Genomic DNA, 25,335 nt, shown 5'->3' with positions numbered 1-25,335 from the left:
CACCAATTTCCAGTGAAATCAGCACAACTAGAATAGTTAAACACACACAAACACACACCAAACGATATAAAGTTGTAAGTTGAGTTTTTTTCTTTTATAACTTCAGCCAAATACAATTTAAAATCCCTAATCATTTAAATGTTTTTTTTTAGCATGATAAAAAAAAAAATCAATTGACACGGGTTTTGTTGATGGGGTATTTTTTCTTACTTGTACAGTATAAAAATGAAGTAAATGGTTGTGATTATTTCACAAATATATTGACTTAGATAAATGAGGAAAAATATTTTTGGTTGAATGACATACATTAACCTCTAAGTGGTGCTAAAGGAGTAGATAAGACGTACTGCTCTAGAATACTTAGGACCATCAGCAGGTATCTGCATGCATCATTCACCAGCAAATATTTAGGAGGTTTGAAACTGCAAATTTGTCTGAATTTCTGTTATGAAAAGTAAAGTAACACAACAAAACAACAAAGTATCCTAAATAATGGTTGGGGGCATGGTCTACTTTATCCCACAGCCTGCGAATGAGATAAGTGCCAAAATTAGAAGGCTCTTTCTGCGTAGCACGAATTCATCTTCAAACACGTTTAATAGAATTTACGAGAAGTGGCAGTTTTCATCTTCATGCCGTAATTTGAAACAAAGTCATCAGATAGCATATGCAGTCCCCAATTCCATTGAAGTTGGTGCACCATGTAAACTGTAAATAAAAAGACATTACAATGATTTACAAATCCTTATCCGTAACGCGTTTGAACACACATCAAATACATAGTGTTTAATGTACATACATTATTCTCTTTTTTTTCAGTAGAGTCTCATTTAAAATTTCATGTCTGCAACATTTGAGTAAACATTCCAACAGTTAGTGTTTCTCAACATACAAAGCCACGGAAGTTAGGGATTCCATCATTTATTATCTCTAATACCAAGACATTTTGGAGAATCTTGAGATATATTGGTATGTAAGCAACAACACCGAAAAGCAAAATTAATTGCATTGACCTTTGATCTTTCTAGCAGCACTGCATTACAAAACGTCACCGTGCCATTAATGTGGGCTCAGGAACACATCAAAAAAAAACCCTGTTAACATTTTTGTTCTACATCTACAAATGCAAATTAAAACTCTATCATGCAAAGCAAAAGCCATATATCCAGCTTTAGTGGTCCTGAGCTCATCTGATATGAACAGTCACAAAATGAACAACTTAGGTGTGGTCTGACAAGTCAACATTTCAAAATGTTTATGGACGTGGTGTCCTGCGGGCCAAAGTGGAAAACAACTGTCAGGATTGTTATCAACTCAATGTTCAAAAACCAGCATCTGTGATCATGTGAAGGTGTGTTAGTGCTAGAGTTAGTGTGTACAAAGCCATAATGACTCAAGGAAAAAAATAATAAGTATGAAGCTGCCTCCAGTTACAGTGGCTTATCTCTAGGGCATCCTCATCGTTGTATATTCGATACCGCTTTCTTCCTAATGGACCACTCCTCATGCAGCTTTGAATATTTGGAGTGTTTCTTAACAAATTTGCTTCTGAAATTGGATTCGTGTCAACATGTCCTTCAGATCACTTGTAGGTATGTTGATTTAAAATCTGTTCCAAGAGCATTTTTAGCATTGCATTTGTAGATACCAGAGTTCATGAGCACTGGATTCTGTATGACCAGGCTACCCTCCTCTGTCATGTGAATCCCTCCTTGAACTATGTAGCGGTGATGTGGAACCAGCGTGGTACGGCCAGGTAGAGTCCAGGAGATTTCCGGCTTGGGTACACCTGTAGCGACGCAATTTAATCTAACAGGTGATCCCCTGTTCACCCTTGTGATGGAGGGCAGCGTGCTGGTGATGCGTGGTGGATGAACCATTACTGTGATAGGGTACGACAATGTCGAAGTTCCAAAAGTGTTGGAGGCTTTGCAGATGTATGTGCCTTTGTCAAATGTAGCAATCTGTCTCATCTGCAGTGTCCCATTGGCGTGAAATGTCACTCGACCAAAAGACTGAGGTTTATCCAAAGTGAAGCCATTGGGTAGGGTCCAGGTGATCGATGCTTGCGGCCAGCCATCCACAGTACAATGCAAGTTGAGAGTTTGGCCATAGGTGATCTTTATTCCACCTGGGATATGAATAAAAACAAAAATCAGTACTACAAGAAGATTTGGATCATTTGGAAGAAGATAATGAATGAAAAGTGAAAAAGAAACTGTACTTGTTGATCCCCTGATGACGGGCTTCCTTCCTGCTTCCAGTGCATAACGCTTCTCTGCTTGACCTGCCACATTCTTTGCTAGACACCTGTAAACTCCTTTATCGCTTGCAGCCAGCTGAGAGATCCACAGAGTTCCGTTACTATGGTGGTGGGTGAAGCGTTGTAGTCTAACACCAGGCATTAGCATTGTCCCATTCGGTAGCACCCATACATATTCTGGCTTTGGTTTTCCACGGGCAGTGCACTGCAGGTTTAACTCCCCACCATCTTGTTTTATTGATATGAATTCAATATTAGGAACAGCAAAACTTGGTTTTTCTGCTATCGGTGCCACATCCAGCTCAATTAAAAGTGATGCTTCACCTAGGCTGTTTTTAGCCAGACATATGTATCTCCCTTCATCTGTTTTTCTCACTCCTCTCACTTCCAAACTCCCATTTTGATGGACTTGGAAGCGACCACTAAGGTAGGAGAGTTGGAGTGTTTGGCCATAAGGTGTAAGCCACCAAACCTTTGGCTCAGGTTTCCCTTCAACCTTGCAATCTAACAGTACAGTTTGATAAGAAATGCCTACAATCTTTTTAACATTCTTCCCTTTGTTGCCATTGATAAAGGGTTCTCTGGATTCAACTTCAAGAATGACATTTTTAATATCATCACCGGCAGAATTTCGTGCCACACAAGCATATTTCCCTTCATCGGCCAGTGTTACTTTTTTAATGAATAACGTGCCGTTTGCCGCTATCTCAAATTTGTCCGACGATATTGGAATCACTTCATTTTGTGGCGAGATCCAAAAAATTTGGGGTGTAGGTTCACCAGTAGCTTCACAGCTCAATTGAGCTAATTCTTCATATTTTACTGTGACCAGCGGCAGAAATTTGAAACTAATTCTTGGGGTGTTCGGGCCAACTTTGACACTAACTTTTCTTTCATCTTTACCCAGTTTATTCTTGGCAAAACATGTGTAATCACCCTCATCTTTTTTGTCCATCTGCTGAAGAAGTAATGTTCCGTTGCCAAAAATAACATAGCGGTGGCTGCGAAAGCCACTGTCATCAGACTGAAGGGCGTTGTTGATAAGTGTTCCATCTGGTAGGCTCCAAGAGACTTCTGGATCTGGGAGACCTGTTGCAACGCAGTCCACCTAAGAAAGATCCAAACACAAATATTTAATGTCAGGCCAGTTTTTGAATGTCTTACAGAGGTCATTTCGTTTTGGTTGTTTAAAAACATGGCAACAATATTTTCTTTGATAAATATTATCTATGTATTTTAGTTGTATTGTGATTAAATTGGTGAGCAATTATCAGTTGTTTTATGATCGTGATTGGCCCCGAAAATCCTGATCATGTCAATTCCTGAATCATTCCACATGTTAAACATAGATACCTGAACTTTTTCGCCAAGGTTGACTCTCTGTTGTGTTGTTCTCACATGTTCGATCCTCGGCGGGGTCATCAAGACATCCACCTAATACAAAAATATGTCATAAATAAAAGAAGGAGATGACATTTTTCTTCATTGTCTACTGCTGTTGCATGTGTGTTTGTTGAGAGAACATGTAGACACCAAGTAATTATCCATAAATATACAGCCCTTTAAAGTGATCTGGCCTTTTCATACCCGAATGACCTCCATGTCCTCTCCATTCGGTCGCTGAAAGAAGCACAGATAATTTCCACCATCCAGCTCTGTTAGCTGAAGTATCCTCAGAGTCCCATTTCGGAAAACTTTAATGGGTCTCTCCGGGCTAGAGAAAAATCAAGAGGAGAAATTACTCAAAATATAATAATGTATCTAAGTCTAATAACTAAATTTGTTATCATTTCAACACTATTGCATTGATTTATCAAGTTTTCCAGTGAGCATTTCTGTAACCTGTTGTGATGCTCCATGATGGTTTTAGAAGGCAGCTGCCAGATGGTCCCTCTTGGGGATCCGCTTGACTCTGGACAGTGTAAGTAGACAGCAGAACCATACATAGCTGAGACTGAGTGGTGACGGGATGGCACTGCATGATGATGAGTAGAAGGGAAAGGAAGAGGTGGATGACGGAAATGCGAGGAGGAGTCTTGACGCACTTCAAGATGGACGGTTCTTTTCGCAATGCCAACCGTGTTTGTGGCTAAGCACTCGTACCTGTTTGAAGGACAGTGAACAACTGAAATTTTACTTTTAAATAGTATATTTGTAGTCTACAAAATAACCATCAACATTTCATAAAATCCATAGTAAACATAGAATCGTCTAAACTTGACCACTGTGTAGTCATATACAATTTCACAAAAAATCTGACAAACTTTACAGGATATGCTTCTAATTTGAATTCCTATTTTTATTATTGATAACTTGCTCACAATACAATGCCTGCATGAAACTAATATTACAACAAGTGCATACATTGGAATATTTAGAAATATGTGTACAGTATATAAATCTCCTACCTCCCTGCATCAGTTGGTGAAATGTTCTTGAAATATAGTGTCCCATTGGGAAAGACAAAGAGCTTGTGACCCAGGAATTGCGATGGCTTAACATGGATCCCTGATGGAAGTGTCCACTTCAAAGAGGGCAAAGGTTCTCCCTTCATGGAGCAATGCACATATACGTCCCTCCCTGGGTGAATGTAATTAGTTGATAAATTGCATTGACAGTCTCTTTACTCATCAAGCTACAAGGTGTATGGTTTATGGACATTGATTGTGTGAAATACCTGTCGGGATGATCACAGTGTCACTTGCACCTTCACTAATGCTTGGAGGCAAAGCTGCAACATGCAGATGATAAGTGACTGTATCTGCACCAGCTGCGTTACTTGCAATGCATTTATAGTCTCCTTTACTGGAGAAATTGGTTGACTGCATTTGCAGCGTCCCATTCTCAAGCAGGGACATTGGAGAGATTGGAGTATGAACGGTCCCAATTTCTCGAACAAACGTTCCATCGGGTAGAATCCAGGAAATTTGAGCTGGGGGTCTTCCAGAAGCAAGACAGTCAAGCATTACACCTTTCCCTAAATAGTTTGCGATTTCTGTTGACCTGGGAGGTTGAATCTTAGGAGCTTCAGTCCGAACCGCTAAGGTAATAACCATACGATCTGATCCAAAACTATTCTGGGCAGTGCAAAGATACTGGCCTCTATCCTGAAGCTGGACTGTTTTAATCACAAAAGTTCCATTTTTGAAGACTTCAAACCGGGATCCGTGCTTGGTGTTTGCTGGAATGGTGGCACCTTGAAGGGAAAGCAAAGAAAGAATCAGTCAAAGAATGAATCAACCACATGTAGACAAATCCAATGTTTATGATCATGTTAAGTTGCAAAAAATCTTGCATTCAACTGCTTAAGTGAACCCAAATTCTCAAATTCCAAAGATTGCAAATGGCTTCCAGTCACGTTGCCGAACTCATTCCATTATTATTTTAACCTTTTACCTGTGGATACTTTCGTCCATGAGATGATTGGTTCAGGATTTGCTGTTGCTTTACAATGTAGAACAACATCATCCTCTGCCAGGACTGACACACTCGCTTTGTTCACGGTAGTGATACGAGGTTTGGCACCACTGGCACCAGCTCCTAACAGCATCATTTCAAATTAAAATACTTGATACATCTTTCAATGTAACATTTTGCAATTTTTCTTGCATACCTCGAATATGCGACTGAACACCGTGCTGTAATCCTGAAATGGTAGGATAGAGAGTGTGAGGGATTATATTAAAACCAGAGAAGGCGGATTCTGTTGGTTTAACAAAGTTTGTAGGTCTTTGGGTAGAGGGGGGAGTTGGTACTAGTAATCTAAGGAGGGAAGGTCTGGTAAGAGTTATGACACTAGGTTGAGTTGGGTTTTGACGATTGTTGTAGTTTGTGCGAGGTTTGAGTGTCACCATCTTTCCTAGCTGGGATAGACGATCAATATATGCCTGAAAAAAAAATGTACAGTATATGGACAATTAGTACAAACTCATTTCTACCTGACTATGCTTCATCAAAAGCACCATTAGCAATTATATTGACTGTGCAAAATTCCACCATTATATTTGTTGTTGCAGCAAAGCTAAATCAAAACATATACATACGTAGCTAAGTAGAATGGTACTGATTAAATAAGACCTCTACCAAGAGCCTTACTGTGTGTACGGGACTAGACCATAGATGTCAATGTCCAGTCCTCAAGTCCAGTCCAATCTTGCATGTTTTCAGTGCTTCCCTTTCAAACACACCTGGTTCAAATGACTGGGATAATTTGTGGAGCTGGCTGATGGGTTTATCATTTCAATCAGGTGTTCCAGGGAGAGGAATATGGAAAACACGAAGAACTATGGCCCTCGGGGACCGGATTTTGACACGTGGACTAGACTAACAGAATGTTTTTACACCTACAAACCACCACAGATTTACCTGTCTGTATCTGTTCCTCAGCTTTGATAAAAACAGTTGATCTCTCACTTGAGTCCTGACATCAAACGGATCATTTATACGTGAAGAATTAATCTTTGTAGGTTCCAGAATGTTGGTTGAGGGTTTCACTGTTCTAGTTGTGATCTGTGGTGTTTTGGTTCCAACTGGGCTTTGAGCCCTTCCATGAGGGGAAAACCATGTTTCATTTGTGGGCAAAATATCTGGCAGAGTACCTGGAAGAGAAGGCAAACGCCTGTGATCAAAACATACAACCAAATCCAAAATAATATAATATTTTAGGGTCAGTTAAGAAGAGTTGACTTACAATAAACTACTTACTTTATTTTTAGACATAACATACAATATTTACCTACCTTGCTTGGGAGGTGCGAATGACCCTCGCTTCTGCCAAGGAAAGATTGGGAAATGATGATGGTTTGAAGGCCAGTTGGAGGTTGGGGCAATGTGAGGATGCAGTGGCCTGCTGAGATTCACATCAGCCGACTTATCTGGAGTTCTTTCTTGATGTATTTGTGACACTTGAGCAGAGGTTGGTTGCTCTTTTCCTTGATTGTGTCGTTGCAGCCATGGGTGAATGGGAGAGGAAGGAAAATAAGGGTTTTCAGGATTTTCTCCTGCTTTATCCTCGTCTTCGTTTTTGTTGTAGATGTTGACCTGTTCTGGCAAAGGTTGATTATTTGGTTTTGAGGTTTGGAATGTTGAAAGTATCTCATGAGGCATATTGTAGCTCTGTGTGACCAACTCATTTTTAGATTCTTCTCTCACTATCTCAAGCTCTGTGTTCATTGATTGGGTTTCTTGTCTTCTAATGTTTTTCAATAACCTTCTCTCCAACTCATCTTTTCCTTCCATCATATCCATCCTGTTCCCTCCTGGTATTTTTTTATTTGAGATCTCTTGCTCCATTTGTACAGGAGTCATTTTGGTTGAAAAGGAACGGACTCCTTTGTTTGGAACAATAGTTATATTTGGATAAGGATAAACATCTATGTCTGAAGAAATCTCGAATTTGGCTTTTGTTTCTTTAACTGACTGTAAATCAGTATGGCTGCTTTCAAGGTCCTGAAGGGTATGATGTGTTTCAGAGTTTGATTCTTTTCTTTCATTCGTGCTTCCACTATGCTCGTTACTTCCAACTTTCTCTCTCTGATAATAAGCAGCAGTGCCAATAGTTTGTTCAGGTCTTGTCCAAGGAGACATAGTGATGGCTGTGGTGGTAGCCATAATTGTGGCTATTGTTGGAGGAACTGTAGATTTGAGCATGATTGATGAATGGAGAACTGATTTGAGGTCAGGATGAATTCTTCTCAGAGGTGGTTTTCTCCGTCTAAAAGGTGGCCTTCTTCGGTTCGAGCGACCAGGAACAAATTTCCTGTTGTCTAAACCATATTTACGGTTTTCTGATTTTTCACTTTGGGTTCTGACGGTTGAAGTTACACCACTGTTTTTTTCTGTAATCCAACTGACATGCTGAAGGGACGGCTCTGTACTTCTGACAAATAGAAACTGTGAACTTTGGGATGATGTTTCTTTTGCTGTTGGCTCCGTATAGGAAGAAATAGTAGTTGGAGGATTGGACAAACTGACTGGGACAATCACAGTGGTAGAATCTGGTAACGTCAACTCTGTGGCCTGTGCAATAGGTAAATAAGCATTGGCTTTAGCCAAAACCTGTGCCCAGTAATTTGGATCCAATGTCTTTACAACAATGGTTGGTTTTCGTTTAGACTCTTTCTTTGGGGTTTTGTTTGAGAACAAACCTGGATTCCTTTGCGTGTGCTCTACTGTAGGAACCTGTGTGGTAAAAGAGTGTATGGTTTCTTGATAAACTTCTGCTGAACCCTCTTCCATGTCAGTGTTGAAATTTTGCTGCTCTGTTTTTGTCTGTTCTTCGGCGTTATAAGAGACCTTTCCCCCTGTCACTTCCACCATGTGTGACAGCATGTCAACACCATAGAGATTTGAGGCCAAACAACTGTATTCCCCTGAATCTTCTTCCATTATCTTCCTCACCACCAATGTACCATTTTCCATCACTACTGCATTTCTCATTTTTTGTGTGGGAAGCAGTACTTTGTTTGTGGGTATGAACCATACGGTTTGACTTGGTTGTGTTGATGTCACCTCACATGGGAGGGAGATTGAATCTCCCTTTCCAACTATAATTTTCTGGCCATTGAAAGCGGTAGGGCTTGATAATCGTTCTTTAACAGTAAGCCTCAAGGACATCAAATCTACACCTGCTTTTGTTCTGATCATACAGTGATAGAGACCAGAGTCCGATTGTGATGCATTCATGATCACAAGATCCCCTTTGTCATCAATTTGCATTTTTTCAGTCAAACCCTCCACGACAGACAAATCTGGTAGCATCCACGTCACTTTCACTTGCTGCTCTGAAGTGACAACACTGCACTTTAAATAAACCTTTGACCCTTCAAGAGCAGTATTGACCCGCCATGTATTACCACGTTGAATCATTGCCCAAGAGGAAAAAAGGTCATTATCATCCTGCTGCCCTCTGTGGTTGTTAAATATTTTGTTAACCGTGGTTGTAAAATCCAAAACCAGTTTCTTAGTTGTTGTTTGTTGTCTATTAAGCTTTAACGTGACTCTGTGTTGAAGCAGCCATTCTGGTTCTGCAACCAAATAACCCTTTAAGTCTGTGAAATAAGGGGAATTATCATTTGCAATTTGGGAATATTGAAAGGTAGCTCTGCTGGTGTTAACTCTTTCTTGACCTCTTTCAAGGATAGCAGGACTTTCATAGTAATACGCGACCAGTTGCCATAGATTTTGTAATTTTTCTCTATCGATCTCACACTCCAGGATCGTTGCGAAAGATACATTGACAGAAAGTCCTTGAAGTGAACGTGGACTCACTGTCCAGTTGATATGAGAACTGTCTCCTGGGTGACGCATATCACAGTCCACATGAGCATTATTTCCATGGCTATCTGAGAGAACAAAGCTAAGGTGGCCTAAGGGCTTTTCAAAGTCCCGAGTATATGGGAGGTCGGGCTCTGTGTCAGATTCAGACCACACAGGGTTGTCCCGCAGTTTGAGGAAAGAACGAACAGTTGGTCTTTCACAGGTGAGCTGATCTTCACTTAATCCAAGCAATATGGTCCCATTCAGGGGTTGAGGAGAGAAACACTGAGGACAAACCTCTGTTGTGCTTGTCTCACGTTCCTTTTTACATTTTATAACTCCTGGAAATAAGAAAAGGACAGAGCAATCAACTTTCTTAACTATGAACAATTGATAAATATTAGGAGGATGAGAGAAGGGAACGATGCAACAGTGGTCATTGAGAGACTAACATGCTGAAACACATATTTATTGTTTGTCACATGGGTGCAAAAGTGATAGCCAGATAAAACTTCAAACAGTATTCTTAGATAAAATATTTATCATAGCTATAGCTCTCTATTAAATGTATGTTTTGTGTTTGTTTTGTGCTCATTTTGCAGATTGGAAAATTTCAATGGGCATCATGAAGATCTTATATATGATACCTTCATGTGTAGAGCTCCACTGTACCAGCCAGTGAAGTTGACAATCACAGGTCCAAGGGTTACCATGAAGAGAGAGAATTTCTAGTCTGGGAGATGTATTCAGTATAGCTGGATGGATCTGTTCCAACAAATTATCTGAAAGGTGTAAGTGTCTTGAGGAAAAAAAAAAAAAAACAGTGGAAAGTGCTATGATCAGGAAAGATCTTTAATAATCATGAATATTTAAAGTGGCCATACCAAAAACTACCACAAGTTTGTTTGTTGATACAATTTATATGTAAACTGTAAGTATTACTGTGTGCCACTAAAGTGATAATATCTATTATTTAATTTTCATCCGTCTTTACATCAAAACTTTGAAAACAGCTCAAAGGTCAGGCTTTTTTTTTTTACTTACCTAAGTCCAGACGTCCAAAAGTTCCCTAGTAGGGACACTGTAATGAAGGTATGAGGATGGATCTCTTTGAGAAGATTACCCTCCAATTGTAGTAGTTTGAGGGAAGTCAAACCCGAAAAAGAATATGGCTCGATAAAGCTGATGAGATTGTGATCCAGATGCAGACGTACCAGACCCACCAGACCCTCGAACAGTGCAGGTTTAACGGTTGTTAGCTTGTTATAACTCAGTTTCAATATCTAAAAAAAAAAAAAAAAATACAGAATCCATGTGACCTAAAAGGGAAGTTAACAGAGTAATTGTCTAGCTACAAAGCTAGCTGTAAATAAATAAATAAAAACAAGCACACTTTGAACTTTTATTGGTGAAGATGTATGCCTGACATTTTCATTTTTCTTGACCATGCAGCCACGAAGTGTTGACAGGAAGAAGAAAAAAATGTATATATGCTTGTCAGACCGCCTCATAAGATTGATTGTGGGTAAATAATTGATACAAATAATTTTAGTCCAGTTTCTGATCGGTTATTTCTAGTTTCTTCCTCACTAAAATATGTAAAACAATAGTGTAACACACTCACATACCTGTAGTGATCGTAAGCTGTAAAAAGCTCCAGGGTGGACTGTCCGTATGTCGTTACCATGCATCAAGAGCATTTCCAGTTTCCGTAGTGACCTGAATTCTGATGCCTGCACCTCTGTTAAGCTATTATATCTGCAAGCAAGAGAGCAGAAACATAAATGTTTACATGATACCAGGATGATGGCAGTAGGTGATCTCATTTACATCCATGTGTTTCATTGTTCCCAACTCCTGTAATGCTGCCTGCCATGTTGTGATGATTATTACAACTTAAGACTGCTCACCTATAGTAAACAGTGGGTGTGTTTTCAGAAATTAACAGAGGAGAACTCCGAGTATGGTCTGCATGTTGCCTGAAGGCTGCCAATTGGTAATCCCTACTAAAAATGTTTACCACAATACAGAGTAAGTGAAAGCCATTTCTGTAGTCATGGATTTTGGCTCATTCTGCTTCGTGTTAGTGGTGGTAACATTCTGTAAAGCAGCAGGAGCATGTGTGAATAGAGCTTTGGCACATATTCATAGCCGTAGTTAAAATACAAAGAGCTATTGAAAAACTCGCCATGTATTCAACAGCTTTCAGCACATTACAATAAGTTTATCTTTCCAAGGGTCAGTCAGATGCCAAATACAGCACATAACAGCAGATGCCTGCGTCAAATAGATTATAGATTATTAACTTAACTTAACGGTAAAAAAAAAAAAAAAAAGAGGGACTTTCTATTAACAGCAGTATAGCCAAGTCTTCCAGAATTCAGTTTATTTCTATGACAGTAAGATTATTGTAGTTAACCTAAGCCCATAGTCAAAGGAATCAATAAATGGAATCAATCCTGTAAGGAGACAGTCTTTTTGTCATCTTTACCAACATCAATGACATTGGGGAAAAGAACCCTAAGTAAAGTGTATAGATAATATTCACATGCCATCACAGAACCAGGCCAGTCAACCTGCGGTCAAATGGAAAATCTGATTCACTCATTCATTTTTTTCATTAACTATTTCACAATGGTACGCACATGCGCTGATCACAAGTGCAGCAATTGGTTGAACAAGTATGTGTGTGAAATGACCATTTTGTTAAAGGTAAGTGCAGTATTATTTGTATTATTAACCCTAACCCTAACCCTAACACCTAACCCTAACCCTACTGTAATGATCTGTAATCTGACAAATGTGACCTGCTCTGTTATAGAAAGACAAGCGTGACTTTTCCAAAACTAAATAACTTTGGTTTTCCTTCACACAATGGGCAGCAACACCATGACCATACAGTATATTATGGCAATGTCTTATGTGATCACACCATCCTGTGATTGTCACTGAAGACAATCTATAAAATAGTTAGTTAATTAATAATTTCAATTCATGTGTAGACTCGGTCTAATAAAGTTGACACACTGGATAGTAACTTGTTTTGCCATGTTCTATTCTTAATATGGTAGTTCTCCATATGATCCTCAGCATTATTCACTGACAAGATACTGTAAATATTGAGAGCTGCATTTATTTATTAGTGTATTTCCACAACAAAGTCAGACTATAATAAAACTAAACAAAACAGGCCCAAAATGTAAATAAAACCCACAGAATATGACTTGAACTATGGGTAAGTGGGTGGTCTGGTGTTGTGAAAGTGGATTATGTCAGTTCCCTGAAGGTCTGGTCCCCCTCCAGATGTCTGGTCTGCTGATGTGCTCAAGAGGTCCTGTACGATTGTACTCTGCACCATGTAAACACACATGCAGCACATGAATAAAATACATTTACCATTAAACACTTCCTTGTAGTGAGAGTCAGTCACTGTTAGATGATTCAATTTAACCTTTAGCATTGCTTCAGTGTGAATCCAAGAGCTATATGATATTACATAAGCTAATTTATCTTTTTTGTTAATATGTTATTTCCTTACTTATAACACCTGCAGTAGAAGTACTGGTACTGGTCATGTCTATTGAAAGTCTGAGCCCGATCAAATGCTGCCTTGAAAAGTTATCAACCACCTTTCTGCCCTGATTATGTTTTCCCAAACGTCCAACGTTATTTCATGGTTTTAACCTCATATTTTCAATCTATCTAATGACCAATGTGTTTCACCATGATTTTGATACCGTTGCTATGGCTGAATATACAAAACCCTAGGTGTTAATGAACCATTGTGTTCTTTGAACTGGAGAGAACCTAACTTTCCATGAGAATGTCATGCTTCCACTACGGACAGCTGGGCCAAGTCGTGAGTAATTGCAATATGGAGAATGTCCAATACCGTTGACAAAGATTGAGTAGCGGTGTGTCTGAATTTGATTATTGATCATTCTGACCATGTCTTACCCAACGTTACACTTTGCTCTGCTGAACACAAGATTGGCCTGTCCATATTCATGATTTTGTGAATGCAGAAATCATCTGGAGTGCTGTGGATCTCTCTTACACAAAGGGAAGCACATGAGTGCTTGAATTCTCGCTGGAGCCTCCTGTGAAAATTACTTTTCTGCTAACAATAATAGAACTTTTATCTACACACTATAAAACTGATGCAAACAAATACACCGTTAATAGCCTATGGTGAGACTGCAGTGTTAAACCCCAAACTGTAACTGTGTTCTTTATCTATTGTATTAGACCACTGAGCTGAAAGCTTCATCCATTATGCAAAGACCCACATGGAACTTATTAGGAGCTTTGCCCCACTTCAGAGTCTTTTTGCGACCACATGCTGGTGCTGAAACCTTAGCTCCTGGCTTTCACATTGTCATATTAAATGCACAATGGGTTACGGGTTGGCTATTTTCCTGATTATTACAGTTGTGGGGATCTTAAAAGAGGTTAGACGAACGGCAATATTTCAAGATCATTCATGTTGAGACTAGGATGCACAACGTTTTTAGATTTATATAAAGCAAGGTGTAAATTAAACAACTTAATGGACAGATACTTTCTTTGACATAGCTCTCTATATATTCCCAAGTATTTCCTGCAGCATGGTAAGGGATACCCCAACTAGAGTAACAGTTTTTCCAGAAATGCAATTTTTAAATGTGGCCAAGTCTTACCCCAAGTTGAGTCTCTCTGTGTCCTTGGGAAACATTTTGGGTACAGCTGTCAGATGTCTGAACGTGCAGTGAACATCTTTAACACTTGGACAGCTACAACTCCGCGGACAGGAAGGTGCAGCATGTGCAGGGAAGATCTGCAATAAGAGAAGCGTGGAAGCACAGATGGTCAAAGAGTATACAGAGAGAAAGTTAAATAATAGGATTTAACTCAACATCTTGAGGGCTGCATGTCGTATATACATTTGCAGTAACAGTGACTGATAGCTAATCCTAATTAGACATGAGGTAAAACTTGAAGCAGTAGTTAAACACAGTATTTACCATTAGCCATAGGAATGATGAGAAGAGAACGGAAAAGCACACTGCCGATGGCCTGAGGACGATTTTAGTGCTCCACAACAATGCCATAACTGGATCACTGAGGATTCCACGCAATTAATGAATCTGTAGAAAGTGAGAAATATACAGATTAGCACCATATTTAAATAGGCAGAGGTAACCTGATACCTGATGCATGCATATACGAAACACAAACATTTGTTTCAAGGTACTGTAGGTAGACAGCAGCGAACAGAAAGTAGTGATTCACTTGACCAACTTTCAAGTAGAGAGTCTGAAGAGAGTAAACTGTTTAGAAAATTGTGAAAATTGGATGTGTGTACTGCATTTCATATAGGAAAATCTTCAGTTATCAAAACAAACTCGCTCCTCTAAGTGCTTAGCATTCATCCACATAATTTTGTCAACTAATTCCACAACTCCTCATCAAATTCCGATGAATTTGGGACGTTGTGCTAAACAAAGAAAAATCAAGTCCAATTTTTTTTTGCAAATTCTTTTCAACCTATATAGGGGAGCTTAACTGGGGTCACACATATTTGTGTCAGGGCTATAGTCCCCCATCGCCTCGTCATTAGTGTCTCGTCAGCTTCACCCTCACCTCGAATGGATTCCGGTACCATTTGATGGTACCATGACTTAAAAGAGCAATAAAAACCCAATTTACCCCCACTATAAAGCGGTCTGAAATTGTCTCTCTGGGTCAAAGCTACATATCTATGTGGTCCTCCTCATTAATGACTTTACCAGTTCCTCTGGAGACAGTGGGAGAGGACAGAAGTAATGGAAGACAAAAAAAAACAGAAATGTTGCCAGAGTATAGAGAGGACAAAATGCGATCTGAAAAAGGGTAACATTGAAGTAAAAAGGGGAAAGGGTGAGCACAAACACACCCTAACAGTCATTCTATTATGATCCTGACAATGTTTAAAATGTGACTATTCTTACTTAACAATCTATCTGTGAATATATCTGTCAATAGAAATGCTTTATACTGTAAATGACCCACATGATTATTGACACTGAAACATTTACATTCCTGTGTAATGCAACCACTCCAACCTTGTACTTCCTGGTAGCAGTTAACCCGGCCGCACAGGGTGCAGATGAATTTACGGACTGAGCTGAACATGCTCTCTTAAAGGGTTTTATTCTAGGCAACTAAGGGTGACCTTGGGGAATTCCAGAAGGAGAGACAGGAATAGGAAAGCCCACACTGCACAGCTCCTTATCCACATAATGTATATCATGTTTTAATGCCCTTGTCGTATATATCAATAAGATGTGTTGAGGGTGTTATTTGTCAGAGGCAGAGCTACGCGGTGGTCAGGGGTGGCCACTCTTTGTCAAAAAAAAAAAAAAAAATGACACAAGCATGCACTGGCCCCCACTCACTGATTTTTTTTTTTTTTTTTATCTCCGCCCCTTCTGTTTGGATGTTGCCTGAGAACTTAAGGTGAGGCCAGCACATGTGAAAATACTCGTTTACATAACATCTTTTGCTGAAATGATTTCATAAACATTCATTAACCTTTAAAACCCCGAAACCACTTTAAGCAAATTTGAATTAATCGATTTTTCTTTCAAAATAAATCACAAACAGGCGCACAAAATCATGATTACAATTTAAAAGACTTTAACCTTCACATTAATGATGATTCAAATGATTTTGAATCTCCAAATATCTGTTTCAAGTACCACAATATGCATGTACAGTTAACTACCTAAAATGTTGATCATCTTCAGTTAGAACATGTTGTCCCTGAAATGAATATCCATGTTCTATCTATCTATCTATCTATCTATCTATCTATCTATCTATCTATCTATCTATCTATCTATCTATCTATCTATCTATCTATCTATCTATCTATCTATCTATCTAGCTAGCTATCTAGCTATCTAGCTATCTAGCTATCTATCACAAAATACAGTAGCTGGACAGTAACATGAAAAAGTGTCAAAACTTGTTCTTTTAAACCATTTTCCTTATCATCTCTCTTTTTTTACTCGTTGCCATTTTTCAAACAAATCAAAGTTCTGAATGGAAAAGCGATACATCGCTTCAAAGGGCCAGAAAAAACATTTCAACAGTTATTACATCAACTTCAAAATCAGGTGTGAATAAAAAGCATAAGTAAAGGTTAAACACATTTTCATGCTCTTACCTTTAAATTCCTCCATCAAACAAAATCAACTGTTTGAAATGAAGAACCCCCCCAAAAAACTTCTGTCTGCTTCAACTACTGTCTTGAAATCTTTATTTTAAAAAAAAGCAGGAATGAAAAGTATCCAGTTGATGTGTTGGTCTGAATGATGCCTGCTGATTTGTAAAAGTCCATGAATAACAACAGTGTGTTTGCATTGGTTTGACCCTCTGTTGGTCCTTCAGGCATCTGGATTTCAGATTAGCTTCTTTCCTCCTTTCTGGTCCCGTTTGCTCTGTTCAGACAGGAATGCTGCACTACTTCACCATCCCCTTGTACACCTACGCTCCTTTCCGCCACCTCCCCAAAACTCCCCTCCCTCTCCCCGCATCAGTCTGCTGAAAACATTATAGTATTATTTTCCACTTTTTCCACTTTCTTTTTTTACTCTTCCGGCTTGTTGTTTGCCAACTATCACAATTTAAGACATTGTTTCTCATGCAAATATTTTCCCTTGCTTCTAAGATGACTTCCAAAATACAAAATGACAAAGAGGATTTTCACAACCTTAGTACAACTAATTAATTAGAAAACAGTGTCGAAACTGTTCTTGATAAAGAAACATTCTTGATAAATGGCATGCATTGTTAGATGTAGGCTAGATTTGTAGCATGATTTAATGATTCTTTTAATTCTCAGCTCTATTAAACTGAAGATAACTGTGCATCACTCAACACTATCTCTCCACACCTGTTTTGGGTACACACTCTCACATACACACACATGCATGTTCGTCATCAACTCATCATCATGATGACCTTAGATGCTGCCTTGTTTTAAAGCCTTGAACAAGAAATTACATTTGTGCGAAAATACATGTTGCCAAACTCAGTCCAAATTTTTACTTTAGATTTTTTATATTATTTTTTTTTCTGTATCCATCTGCTCTTGGTTGAAAGAGCTAAACCACTACTCTAAAATCTACTTATCCAAAAAAAAAGATCAAAAATCTATCTTTTAAAACCTAATTGTGCTTTTAAAAATCTACAATATAATTAATTTAGCCACAAACCTAAATTCACTTCTCGCTTCATTAAATGGTGAGCACTAAAACGTTTTATCTGAAGTTTTTACTGTAAAGATTTTTACTTAAGTGAGCTTCATATACAGGTGAATTGCACACAAGATAATTCTGCATCCTGTTTTGACAGAAGTTCTCCACGGGCAAGTGCTGTTGTTGGAGCACATGTCTATATTCTTATGCAGTATGTGCCTAAACATCACATCTTATCATCCATCTTCAAATATTTTTGTTTTGATAATACACTACACTGCAATATCGTATGTTTATTGTGATCATGCTTGCTGGAAGTTCAGTGAACAGTCATGTTATTGTGTATTAACCAGTGTATGACTGAGGACCTCCACCCTCAGCCATAACGCTCTGTCTGTCTTTGGTGCTTTATTAAGTATAATTATGAAGAATAATTTAAATAAATATATAATTAGTCCATGTTTTGCTATCCAAAGTCAGGCGCGTCCTAAACTCAAGACCTGCTCATGGGAAATAGCAACATGCTTACAGGGTAGTATGGCCGTAAGCGATTGCACTTGTCCGTACGTGACTTTTTCTAGCTGCCTCGCCAGGCCTGAAACTGGACCATGGAAGTCAGGCCCGTGAAAAACAGCAAAATGCTTACAGCACCTGGTATTCCCAGGCGGTCTCCCATCCAAGTACTAACCAGGCCCGACCCTGCTTAGCTTCCGAGATCGGACGAGATCGGGCGTTCTCAGGGTAGTATGGCCGTAAGCGACTGCATTGTTCCGTACGTGACTTTTTCTAGCTGCCTCGCCAGGCCTGAAACTGGACCATGGAAGTCAGGCCCGTGAAAAACAGCAAAATGCTTACAGCACTTGGTATTCCCAGGCGGTCTCCCATCCAAGTACTAACCAGGCCCGACCCTGCTTAGCTTCCGAGATCGGACGAGATCGGGCGTTCTCAGGGTAGTATGGCCGTAAGCGACTGCATTGTTCCGTACGTGACTTTTTCTAGCTGCCTCGCCAGGCCTGAAACTGGACCATGGAAGTCAGGCCCGTGAAAAACAGCAAAATGCTTACAGCACTTGGTATTCCCAGGCGGTCTCCCATCCAAGTACTAACCAGGCCCGACCCTGCTTAGCTTCCGAGATCGGACGAGATCGGGCGTTCTCAGGGTAGTATGGCCGTAAGCGACTGCAGTCTTCCGTACGTGCCTTTTTCTAGCTGCCTCGCCAGGCCTGAAACTGGACCATGGAAGTCAGGCCCGTGACAAACAGCAAAATGCTTACAGCACCTGGTATTCCCAGGCGGTCTCCCATCCAAGTACTAACCAGGCCCGACCCTGCTTAGCTTCCGAGATCGGACGAGATCGGGCGTTCTCAGGGTAGTATGGCCGTAAGCGACTGCATTGTTCCGTACGTGACTTTTTCTAGCTGCCTCGCCAGGGTTATAAACGCGCAGAAATTCCAACGGTGTGCATTTTGAACCAATGTTTTTAATTTTCCTATTAATTTTTACTTGAGAGAATTAGAACATTTTTTGCGAGCCATAGTCAGGCGCCTCATAAAGTCTAGACATTTTCCTGTTCATTTTTACTTGAGGGTATTAGTCCATGTTTTACTGTCCAAAAGGAGAGAAAAAAAATCGCTGTCAAGGTATGGTGTGATATGCACGTAATCTATACACTAATCCTTTAATAATACCGACAAGAAAAGAGTCACACTAAAATCCATGACTGGCACTTTAATTTTTTCTAAAGCAAAATATTTTTATAATTGTCAAGTGCATACATGTGATTCACAATTCAAAATGACAGTTTTATTTAAGCGAGATATAATGAGTGCTTTGGAGCCTTCAATTTATTTACATGTAATTCCACACACAATAGATGAAACATAGAGTAGTAATGCCTGTTTAAACATTCAATATTTGAACATAAATTTTATTTAAAAAAATAAATACAGTATAAAAGAGCATGTTGTAATTAAATAGAATTAAACAGCCAGACTTGCACAGCATTCTGGTGTGCATGCCTTGTCCTGTGGGTACTATCTGACAGGCATTCTTGGAAACCTGAGTTGTCGGTGTGGTCCGCTGGTCACACAGCTGAGCCGATCGCGACAGCGCCAGTCGCTGAAAGCCGGCCAGCCAGCCATGTGATGACTGCGTATGGGGATGACTGAGTGGCCACACAGACCACGAGGGCAGGAAAGTCAGAGCTTGGAGCGAAAAGACATACTATGCTTGTGTTATTTGCAACTCTAGGCCCAAAGAATAAAAGTACAGAGAAACCTTCCCAGTGACTCGCATATACCTGTACATCATCCGTTGCGAATTGATCAAAATTTATCAGGAACCATGGATTTTTCTGAATCCAAACGTTTGATGTTATTTACTGAAAACAAAAGCAAAGACTGGGGACAGTGCCATCCATAATAGTTGAGGGACAGTGTTTAGATGTTAAACTCTCACCATTTCTTTTTTCCTTATTTCTGATTCTTTTGGCATGAGTCACCCGTCACACATGAGGAGCTTGAATCGCCCAGTCTTGCTGTTGGCCAAATATTAAACAATCACATCTTTTCCCTAATTATTATTATTATTATTATTATTATTATTATTATTATTATTATTATTATTATTATCTCTTTAGAAAGCCCCTTCTCGCCGTAGACTCTCCCCGCCCTGCTCTGTCGTAGCTGTCGCTGCGTGATGACGTATTTCATTCTATTTTGAACCTTGGCAGCGGCTAGCTCTGCTACCTGAAAGAAAAAATGCGGTTTTTATATCAGTAAAGGCGGTCACAAAAATAGAAAAACACCACATCTCTCAGAATGACGAACAGGACGTCGTATTTTTATGATCCCGACGTGGGTAACTTTCATTATGGTGAGTAACGATGGTTGTGTTTGCTAGCGGGCCTACATTAATGCAATGGATGCTCACATCTTTATTATTTAGTCGCTTGTTTATCTTGCATATTCTCTGCGAGTTTGTGTAGATTTTGTTAACTTTTTCGAGCTTTTATTCACGCGTTTATTTCATTTGAATCCCGACATAAGCTTTGTTCCATTGACGGTTATTTTCACTACTGTTCGGTACGTTTTATATTAGTTTGTCGATGTATGTTAACACCAAGCCTAACCCGGTTGGGTCCAAACTTGAACCATTTACCCCCATAACCTTTATTGTATGACTGAACTGCGTTTTTCTTCCCCCGAAATAAGGTGCTGGTCATCCAATGAAGCCTCACCGATTGTCTCTGACTCACAGCCTGGTGCTGCACTATGGACTTTATAAGAAAATGATGGTGAAGTCAACACACGAACAGGCCACAATATATACGTCCAGAATAGATATATTTTGATTACGTGATCTGTATTTGTTCCTCTGTCATGCCAAGTTCCAGACTGACATCTGTTAATTATTATTATTTTTCTTATCTCTGTATATATATACTACTTTTGCCTAATATTAGGCCCATAACCATTCTGTTTCTCAAATCATCCTGTCTTTGCGACCTGAGTTTCATATAATTCTGCAGGTATTGAAGTTGTGGGAAAAACATCTATAGGACCAAATCCAATTTAAGAGCTGCTGCTTGTTTAAATCTGTCGGTGTAAATGCTTTAGTAATATGAAAGCACATTGTGTTTGCAGGTGTTCAAGCCATATAAAGCCTCACAGCACGACATGTGTCGCTTCCATTCTGAAGACTATATTGATTTCCTGCAGAAGGTCAGCCCCAATAACATGCAGGGCTTCACCAAGAGCCTCAACACTTTCAATGTGGGAGATGACTGGTGGGTGTTCACACGCCTAAAAATTGTAATGTTCCTCTACTCAGTTTTCTAGTTTAAGGTTTTGTTGTTTTTGTGTGTCTCAGTCCGGTCTTTCCAGGTCTATTTGAGTTCTGCTCTCGATATACAGGAGCCTCGTTGCAGGGCGCCACTCAACTCAACCACAAGGTGGCATACACATTTTCCAAATAAAATTCATAAATAGGCATTATTTCATCAACATTTATCTGCCTCAGTGTTTTTTTTTCAATCATGTTTACTAGTGGTGGTTCTATGTTATCTTCCAGATTTGTGATATAGCAATCAACTGGGCTGGAGGATTGCACCATGCCAAAAAGTTTGAGGTCAGAATACATGAGCACAAAAAGCTTTATCTGGTTTTCTGCCATTGAGAAGATTAAAAAAAATATATAATTTTTTACTGATGAGTGTCAAAAGTGATTCATTAACAAGACAAAGTTGTTTGTTGTTATGTGATTACTATTATTAAATAAAGAGCATGATTATGTAATGTCAGACTTTTTCACATGGCTTTCATGTATGTAAGTGCAGTTACGACATGTTTTCTTGGTTATTGTATCTAAGTTATTTATCGGTGTTTCTGTTGTGTTTGCAGGCGTCAGGATTTTGTTACGTCAATGACATAGTCATCAGTATACTGGAGCTTCTCAAGTAAGATGACACTCAACACAATGTTGCCTATTGCTCTAGTATATTACGCAACTTACACTCCTGTGTGTATGTTTAAGATACCACCCTAGGGTCCTGTACATCGACATCGACATTCACCATGGCGACGGCGTGCAAGAAGCTTTTTACCTTACTGATCGTGTCATGACTGTGTCCTTCCACAAATATGGCAATTATTTTTTCCCTGGTACAGGTGAGCGAGCGCTGGGATATGATTGTATACAGCTTATGCTCAGGCGGGTCTGCGCTTTTTCTATGTGATAGTGTATAACCATGGCATGTGTGTGTTGTCGAAGGTGACATGTATGAAGTTGGAGCAGAGAGTGGGCGTTACTATTGCCTCAATGTCCCTCTCAGGGACGGCATTGATGACCAGAGTGAGTGAGGCGCCCTCCGCCGGCATAAATACATCTGACTTTTATCGTTACACCTTTTGACAGTGTGAGAATGTGTGTGGTATGTGTTAGGTTACAGGCAGCTTTTCCAGCCGGTTATTAAGCAGGTGGTGGATTTCTACCAGCCTACTTGCATTGTTCTACAGGTGGGCCAAACACTTATTAATGTCTCACAAGGTTACCAAAATGTTCTATCCTAAAAATAGAAATTACACTTGACCTCATAAAGTTAGTGGTTTAAAAATGTTTTTTTAAAATCTTTGTCAAACATTTGCAATGCTAAGAAGTCTCAATGCAACTCGTGGTTGAATACCTAAGGTTATATTGATTTTGTCTATGTAGTGTGGGAGCAGAACTAAAATTGATATGTTTCATCTTTCAGTGCGGAGCAGACTCTCTGGGCTGTGACAGGCTGGGCTGCTTTAACCTCAGTATACGAGGACATGGGTTTGTATAGTAAATTTTTTTTGTTGCAGTTTTTTGTTTTCCTATTATAAGCTGGGGTGTTCTGTCTCATGCAGTGAGTGTGTAGAGTTTGTGAAAAGCTTCAAGATTCCCCTGTTGGTCCTTGGAGGTGGTGGCTACACCGTTAGGAACGTGGCTCGATGCTGGTACGTTTGATCCACGTGGGACTTGGAAGATGACGTTCACAATATTTTCACAATACTCACGGTCTCGCCATTCCTCTCGCATTTTGTTCCCCCCTGCATTTTCCTTTTCATTATGCGTCAAAGTCCGCTGAAAAAAATTAGCCACGCAACCTTGTTGCCAACCAAGAGGCAATTGACAAGCGGCGCTTGATGAAAGTGAAATTTCGATGTTCTGTTCAAACGCTCTAAAACGGATGCATTTGAATTAATGTAATTCAAACACAAATATGTGGTAAAATTGGTCTGAGTTATGCGTTTGTAAGTTGACCCCCCCAATATGGAGGTTAAAAAAACTCGATTTGTACTCTGAGAAATACGGTACCTCACAGCATAATAAATGAGCAAAAATCTCTTTTAGAGTCACTCAAACTCTGCTTCATTGCATCATAGGACCTTTGAGACGTCTCTATTATTGGATGAATCTATCAGTGATGAGCTGCCTTATAGTGGTGAGTTATCCTCCAATTTCAAATAACGGCAATGCATCTTATTGGTATCTTTTAGAATTTAGTGCCATCTGGTGGGCAATCCATGTATTCATTGTTGACATTTTTGAAACAAGGTGATCTAATCTTGTCAAAACATTTCCTTGTTTTTTTTTTTTTTTTTCCCAGAGTACTTTGAGTACTTTGCTCCTGACTTCACGCTGCATCCCGACGTCAGTACCAGGATAGAAAATCAGAACTCCAGACAGGTGACAACCCACTGCATCTGTTGTGTTCTGTTGTTAGCTACAAATTGAACGCACATAACCAGCTCCTCTTGAATGCGTTGGCGGTGCAGTATTTGGAACAGATCCGGCAGACTGTGTTTGAGAACCTGAAAATGCTCAACCACGCACCCAGCGTTCAAATCCACGACGTCCCATCGGACATGCTGAGCTACGAACGCACCGACGAGCCCGATCCTGATGAAAGGGGAGGCGAGGAAAACTACACACGGTCAGAATATAGACTTTAACCACGACAATGAATGTATGTTGACTAAATACTCATTTGACATTAAATTCCTGGCATCACCTTTCCCACAGGCCAGAAGCAGCAAATGAGTTCTATGATGGAGACCATGACAATGATAAAGAAAGCGACGTGGAAATTTGACCAGCAAGGACTTGATTGGAATGCGGTTTTGTTTTGTTTTTTTAAATACATTTATAAATATTCACTTGAACGTATCTGGAGTTTGTTTATAGTCGTTTTTTAAAGGTTTCTTGTGATCTTGTCTTTGCTCTATTTCAAGACTGTCCCCTGAAATGTCTTTTTAATTAACTGTAAGGTTTGGGCACAACCTTCACAAGGAGTAATTGTCGAGGAAAACTTTGGTCTCGTTCATCTTGTAAGATCATGCACAGTATGCTGTTCAAAGCACCATAGACCACATATCCTCACATCGGTCGCAGGCGTGCTGGAGCCTATCCCAGGTGTCTTCACCAGTGAGAGGGGTACACCCTGATGTGGTTGTTAAAAAGACAACCATACACACACGAAAACCTAAAGACAATTTAGAGCATCCAGTATACCTAGCGCACCTGTTTTTGTAACGTGGGAGTACCTGGAGAAAATCCATAGGAGCTGGAAGTGAGCCGGCGACCTCTGCACTGTGTGGGCGACATAGGGCCTCGAGCCACTGTGCCGCCTCAAAGCACCATTCAGTGCGTTAAAAGCTTTGCATTTACAGTACAATACAAATCAAGCTACAGCTTCAATGCCCTTCTAAGAAAACAGTTGTGTGCCTTTCTCTTATTGGTTTTTGATTACCTTCCATTTGGTGCACGAATTTATACTGTAGTGAATGTCACTAAAATACAATGATACAGGATACTTTGTTGTCAGGACTACAAGTGTATGTAATAGTTAAGCTAAGTCGGTGATCCCATGCTTGTAAACTGCGTAACTTGGCTGAAGCAATTCAGTCTGTTTTTTTAGTCTCTCTTGCTTTTGATATTTTCGCAGCATTTTTTTTAAAATAAACAACTCGTATAACCTGAGTTCTCGTCAAGCCTTTAATTAAGAATTGGTCTCGCACTATCTACCCCACTTTGTGTCAATTATTTGTTGATGGGGTGCAGAGTGTCA

At 39.6% G+C, this 25,335-nt stretch overlaps 2 protein-coding genes and 4 non-coding genes across 6 annotated transcripts; 1 reads left to right on the top strand and 5 right to left on the bottom strand.

Annotated features, from left to right (window-relative positions):
- Positions 1–86: 86 nt before the first annotated feature.
- On the bottom strand, positions 87–14,622 carry LOC148413615 (matrix-remodeling-associated protein 5). Its single transcript, XM_088432301.1, has 16 exons — positions 14,524–14,622; positions 14,200–14,336; positions 11,149–11,278; positions 10,565–10,803; positions 10,168–10,319; positions 7,003–9,861; positions 6,629–6,861; positions 5,877–6,150; positions 5,660–5,803; positions 4,941–5,459; positions 4,672–4,843; positions 4,106–4,366; positions 3,851–3,977; positions 3,617–3,697; positions 2,225–3,371; positions 87–2,131 (listed from the first exon to the last, which is right to left on the bottom strand). Exons 1-16 carry the CDS (start codon positions 14,608–14,610, stop codon positions 1,578–1,580), a joined length of 7,116 nt encoding a protein of 2,371 aa, XP_088288427.1. The 5' UTR covers positions 14,611–14,622; the 3' UTR covers positions 87–1,577.
- A 3,759-nt stretch (positions 14,623–18,381) lies between these two features.
- Positions 18,382–18,500, bottom strand: LOC148413614 (5S ribosomal RNA). The gene has a single exon (XR_015867702.1). It is a non-coding gene; the product is annotated as a 5S ribosomal RNA (ribosomal RNA).
- Positions 18,501–18,590: 90 nt separating this feature from the next.
- On the bottom strand, positions 18,591–18,709 carry LOC148413613 (5S ribosomal RNA). Its single transcript, XR_015867694.1, has one exon. It is a non-coding gene; the product is annotated as a 5S ribosomal RNA (ribosomal RNA).
- Positions 18,710–18,799: 90 nt separating this feature from the next.
- LOC148413612 (5S ribosomal RNA) lies at positions 18,800–18,918 on the bottom strand. The gene has a single exon (XR_015867693.1). It is a non-coding gene; the product is annotated as a 5S ribosomal RNA (ribosomal RNA).
- Positions 18,919–19,008: 90 nt separating this feature from the next.
- Positions 19,009–19,127, bottom strand: LOC148413611 (5S ribosomal RNA). Its single transcript, XR_015867701.1, has one exon. It is a non-coding gene; the product is annotated as a 5S ribosomal RNA (ribosomal RNA).
- A 1,309-nt stretch (positions 19,128–20,436) lies between these two features.
- hdac3 (histone deacetylase 3) lies at positions 20,437–25,247 on the top strand. The gene is made up of 15 exons (XM_088431973.1): positions 20,437–20,615; positions 20,954–21,036; positions 21,386–21,528; positions 21,612–21,693; positions 21,813–21,869; positions 22,142–22,197; positions 22,275–22,408; positions 22,512–22,592; positions 22,683–22,756; positions 22,993–23,057; positions 23,132–23,221; positions 23,651–23,709; positions 23,875–23,954; positions 24,044–24,201; positions 24,291–25,247. The coding sequence occupies exons 1-15, from the start codon at positions 20,561–20,563 to the stop codon at positions 24,358–24,360; spliced, it is 1,287 nt and encodes a 428-aa protein (XP_088288099.1). The 5' UTR covers positions 20,437–20,560; the 3' UTR covers positions 24,361–25,247.
- The last annotated feature ends 88 nt before the right edge of the window (positions 25,248–25,335 follow it).

This window comes from Hippichthys cyanospilos, chromosome 13 (assembly GCF_059441005.1).
Source record: "Hippichthys cyanospilos isolate Australia breed blue-spotted pipefish chromosome 13, RoL_Hcya_1.0, whole genome shotgun sequence".
NCBI lineage: Eukaryota > Metazoa > Chordata > Actinopteri > Syngnathiformes > Syngnathidae > Hippichthys > Hippichthys cyanospilos.
This window is presented reverse-complemented; position numbering and strand designations above follow the sequence as displayed.

Bases quoted from the DNA above. Each gene is read 5' to 3' on its own strand.
- LOC148413615 (XM_088432301.1), bottom strand. From the start codon at position 14,610: ATGGCATTGTTGTGGAGCACTAAAATCGTCCTCAGGCCATCGGCAGTG. The intron at 3,978-4,105 runs GTTACAGAAATG...ATTTTTCTCTAG, and splicing joins ATCATGGAGCATCACAACAG to CCCGGAGAGACCCATTAAAG. The intron at 3,698-3,850 runs GTATGAAAAGGC...TTTTTGTATTAG, and splicing joins AGGACATGGAGGTCATTCGG to GTGGATGTCTTGATGACCCC.
- hdac3 (XM_088431973.1), top strand. From the start codon at position 20,561: ATGACGAACAGGACGTCGTATTTTTATGATCCCGACGTGGGTAACTTT. The intron at 22,593-22,682 runs GTGAGTGAGGCG...GGTATGTGTTAG, and splicing joins GGACGGCATTGATGACCAGA to GTTACAGGCAGCTTTTCCAG. The intron at 23,955-24,043 runs GTGACAACCCAC...TTGGCGGTGCAG, and splicing joins AAAATCAGAACTCCAGACAG to TATTTGGAACAGATCCGGCA.